Below are 2,226 nucleotides of genomic sequence, written 5' to 3'. Positions count from 1 at the left end.
TTTCATATATTAACTCTTGCTATTATTTATTTATTTGCAAAACTGATGATTTGGTTTGGCCTAATTTATCCATATAACGAAATTAAGGTGCCATTTCTATAACTGACTGACACAATAAGTTAAAGCCCAAACAAAGACTGAATCAAAGGTGTTTTTTCTCCAGCTGTCCATTCACCGCTCCATTCTCCACACTGCATGTTTCCTCCTTTGAGCATTTGATCCTCAGCAGCACATTCGACAGCACATCCTGGTACAGACTGAGACAGACCCATCCAGGCAGGTACAGGAGGGTGATGAGTCCCATAAAGTTGTGAGGGTAATGAGAATAGTCCCAGGAGCAGGCATCAAACTGCCTCAGGACCAGCCCCCAGCAGAACTCCCAGGTGTAGATGAAGCAGATGTAGATGGGGAGCCTCCTGCATGTCCCCCAGCCCCTGCTGAAGTGCAGGTGGAGGTAGAGCTTCTCCACCACGAAGCTGCAGCTTCCATACATGAAGAAGGACCACAGGGACGTGTGGCCGCTGAGGCTCCGGTCTGCCTTTTCTACGAGGTTGAAAACAGACGTGAACAGCACCTCGTCTAGGAAGCCGTGCATCCCAAAGAATAAGAACCGCGCGACGCCGGGGAGACTATGACAGGGCGTCCGAGAATGAACGCTCTGCCCCGGGATTGGCTTCCTCGAAGGGTCGGTGTGGTTGATGGAGGGGTGATATTGCAGCTTTGACATCCCCCTGTGGAAAACCTGTGTGAAGTAAAACGCCAGGATGAAATGCACTGCTAGCTGAGACCCAGACACCATCCTCACCTGCTCTGCCAGTGTGTTTATGTTCCCTATCAAGATCTGCAGCCCGATGAAGACAGACGGGTAGAAGATCAGATGAAAGACCACAGGCCGACCTCGGAAGCACCTTTTCTGAGAGTAGATCTTCTCCAACACAAAGTGGGTCAGTGAATGCATAATGCAGAGATATGGGGAAGAAAATCCCACCAGTTTAGGGTCCCTGTGTTTGAAAACCCGCTGCGCCGATGAGAGCAGGACATCCAGAGTCACGCCGTGCATGCCGTAGAAGTAAAGCCGCATCCAGCGCGGCAGCTCCCGCGGTGCCCCCGTGGTGTCCTCAGTCTCTCCGGGTATCTCTTCCTGACCAGGGATTTGTTTAGTTTTCAGGCCGCTGACAGGATCTGCCGAGCGGCCGGGAACACCGTCTCTCCCCCGGTTGACCATGTTTAGTCCCTGTGCTCAGAGCTTTCTGCCGTCCTCCTACAACACATTGTTTTTTGTTATGTTCCGCTGCAGCTGCAAGCATCTCCTGCACGGTGCGGACTGAGTGCTGCGTTCAGGTGCTCCACGTAAAGATGTAAAGATAAAAACCTCTATGAATGCGTAGCTTTTTTTTTTTTAATCAAACAAATTGTGTGCCGTCTCCAAAATTGAGCTAAGTGCTTTTAAATCTTTCTAAATATTTGGAAATCATTTTTTAAAACAATGAAATGTATAAAATATTACCTTTTAATTGAAAACATCAAAGGGCACCGCAGTAGTTTTGAGAAAATTTGTGTGGAAAAGAAAAAAAACACACAAAAACCCTTAAAACTGATATTACTTGCAAATATAGATAACACGAAATAATAATAATTAAAAAAACTAATTAAAAACAACAAAAACAACATCAATAATAACAATTAAAAATATAAATCAATCAATCAATCAATGAATAAATAAATAGAAAACAGAAAATATATCTATACCATAAACCACTTTGTACTCTGACTTTCGTTACTTGCCTGTCAAGGTTTCCCCTATTCTTTATCATTCTCCCGTTTTTCCTACCGCACTTGAATGCATCCCAGAAGATGACCAGATGGAGGAGGCGGTGTAGTTCTATTGCCGTGGTGGTGCTGGTGACAGGACGCTCCGGCTCTGACTCGGCAATTCATTGCGCTCACGTCTCCCTCTGCGCCGTCCTGACGCAGTTTAATTACAGGTCATTAATAACATTACAGATGATTACTCTGCCGGTACTAGAGCGACCCTGCTCCTACACAAACTCATTAGTCAGGAATAAATGAGGTAATCATCAATGGTTAATTACCATGAATGGATCTCCCATGGAGGTAAACAGACATGACACAGACTGATAGATGTCCAGATTTTATTTTCCTGACAGGAGGCTTCAAGTGTCAAGTGTTTCACTAAAAGTATTGTTGATAGCAAAACACAATATA

The 2,226-nt window shown here is 45.1% G+C and overlaps 1 protein-coding gene across 1 annotated transcript; it reads right to left on the bottom strand.

The window, feature by feature from the left end:
- On the bottom strand, window positions 1-1,335 carry tmem229a (transmembrane protein 229A). Its single transcript, XM_074697678.1, has one exon. The coding sequence runs from the start codon at window positions 1,223-1,225 to the stop codon at window positions 143-145; it is 1,083 nt and encodes a 360-aa protein (XP_074553779.1). The 5' UTR covers window positions 1,226-1,335; the 3' UTR covers window positions 1-142.
- Between the last annotated feature and the right edge of the window lie 891 nt (window positions 1,336-2,226).

The sequence above is a fragment of the Halichoeres trimaculatus genome, unplaced genomic scaffold, assembly GCF_033239565.1.
Source record: "Halichoeres trimaculatus isolate MK-OKI-2021-1 unplaced genomic scaffold, fHalTri1.1 fHalTri1_scaffold_21, whole genome shotgun sequence".
NCBI classification, from domain to species: Eukaryota; Metazoa; Chordata; class Actinopteri; order Labriformes; family Labridae; genus Halichoeres; species Halichoeres trimaculatus.
This window is presented reverse-complemented; position numbering and strand designations above follow the sequence as displayed.

Excerpts from the sequence above, each read along its gene's own strand:
- tmem229a (XM_074697678.1), bottom strand. The coding sequence starts at position 1,225 with ATGGTCAACCGGGGGAGAGACGGTGTTCCCGGCCGCTCGGCAGATCCT.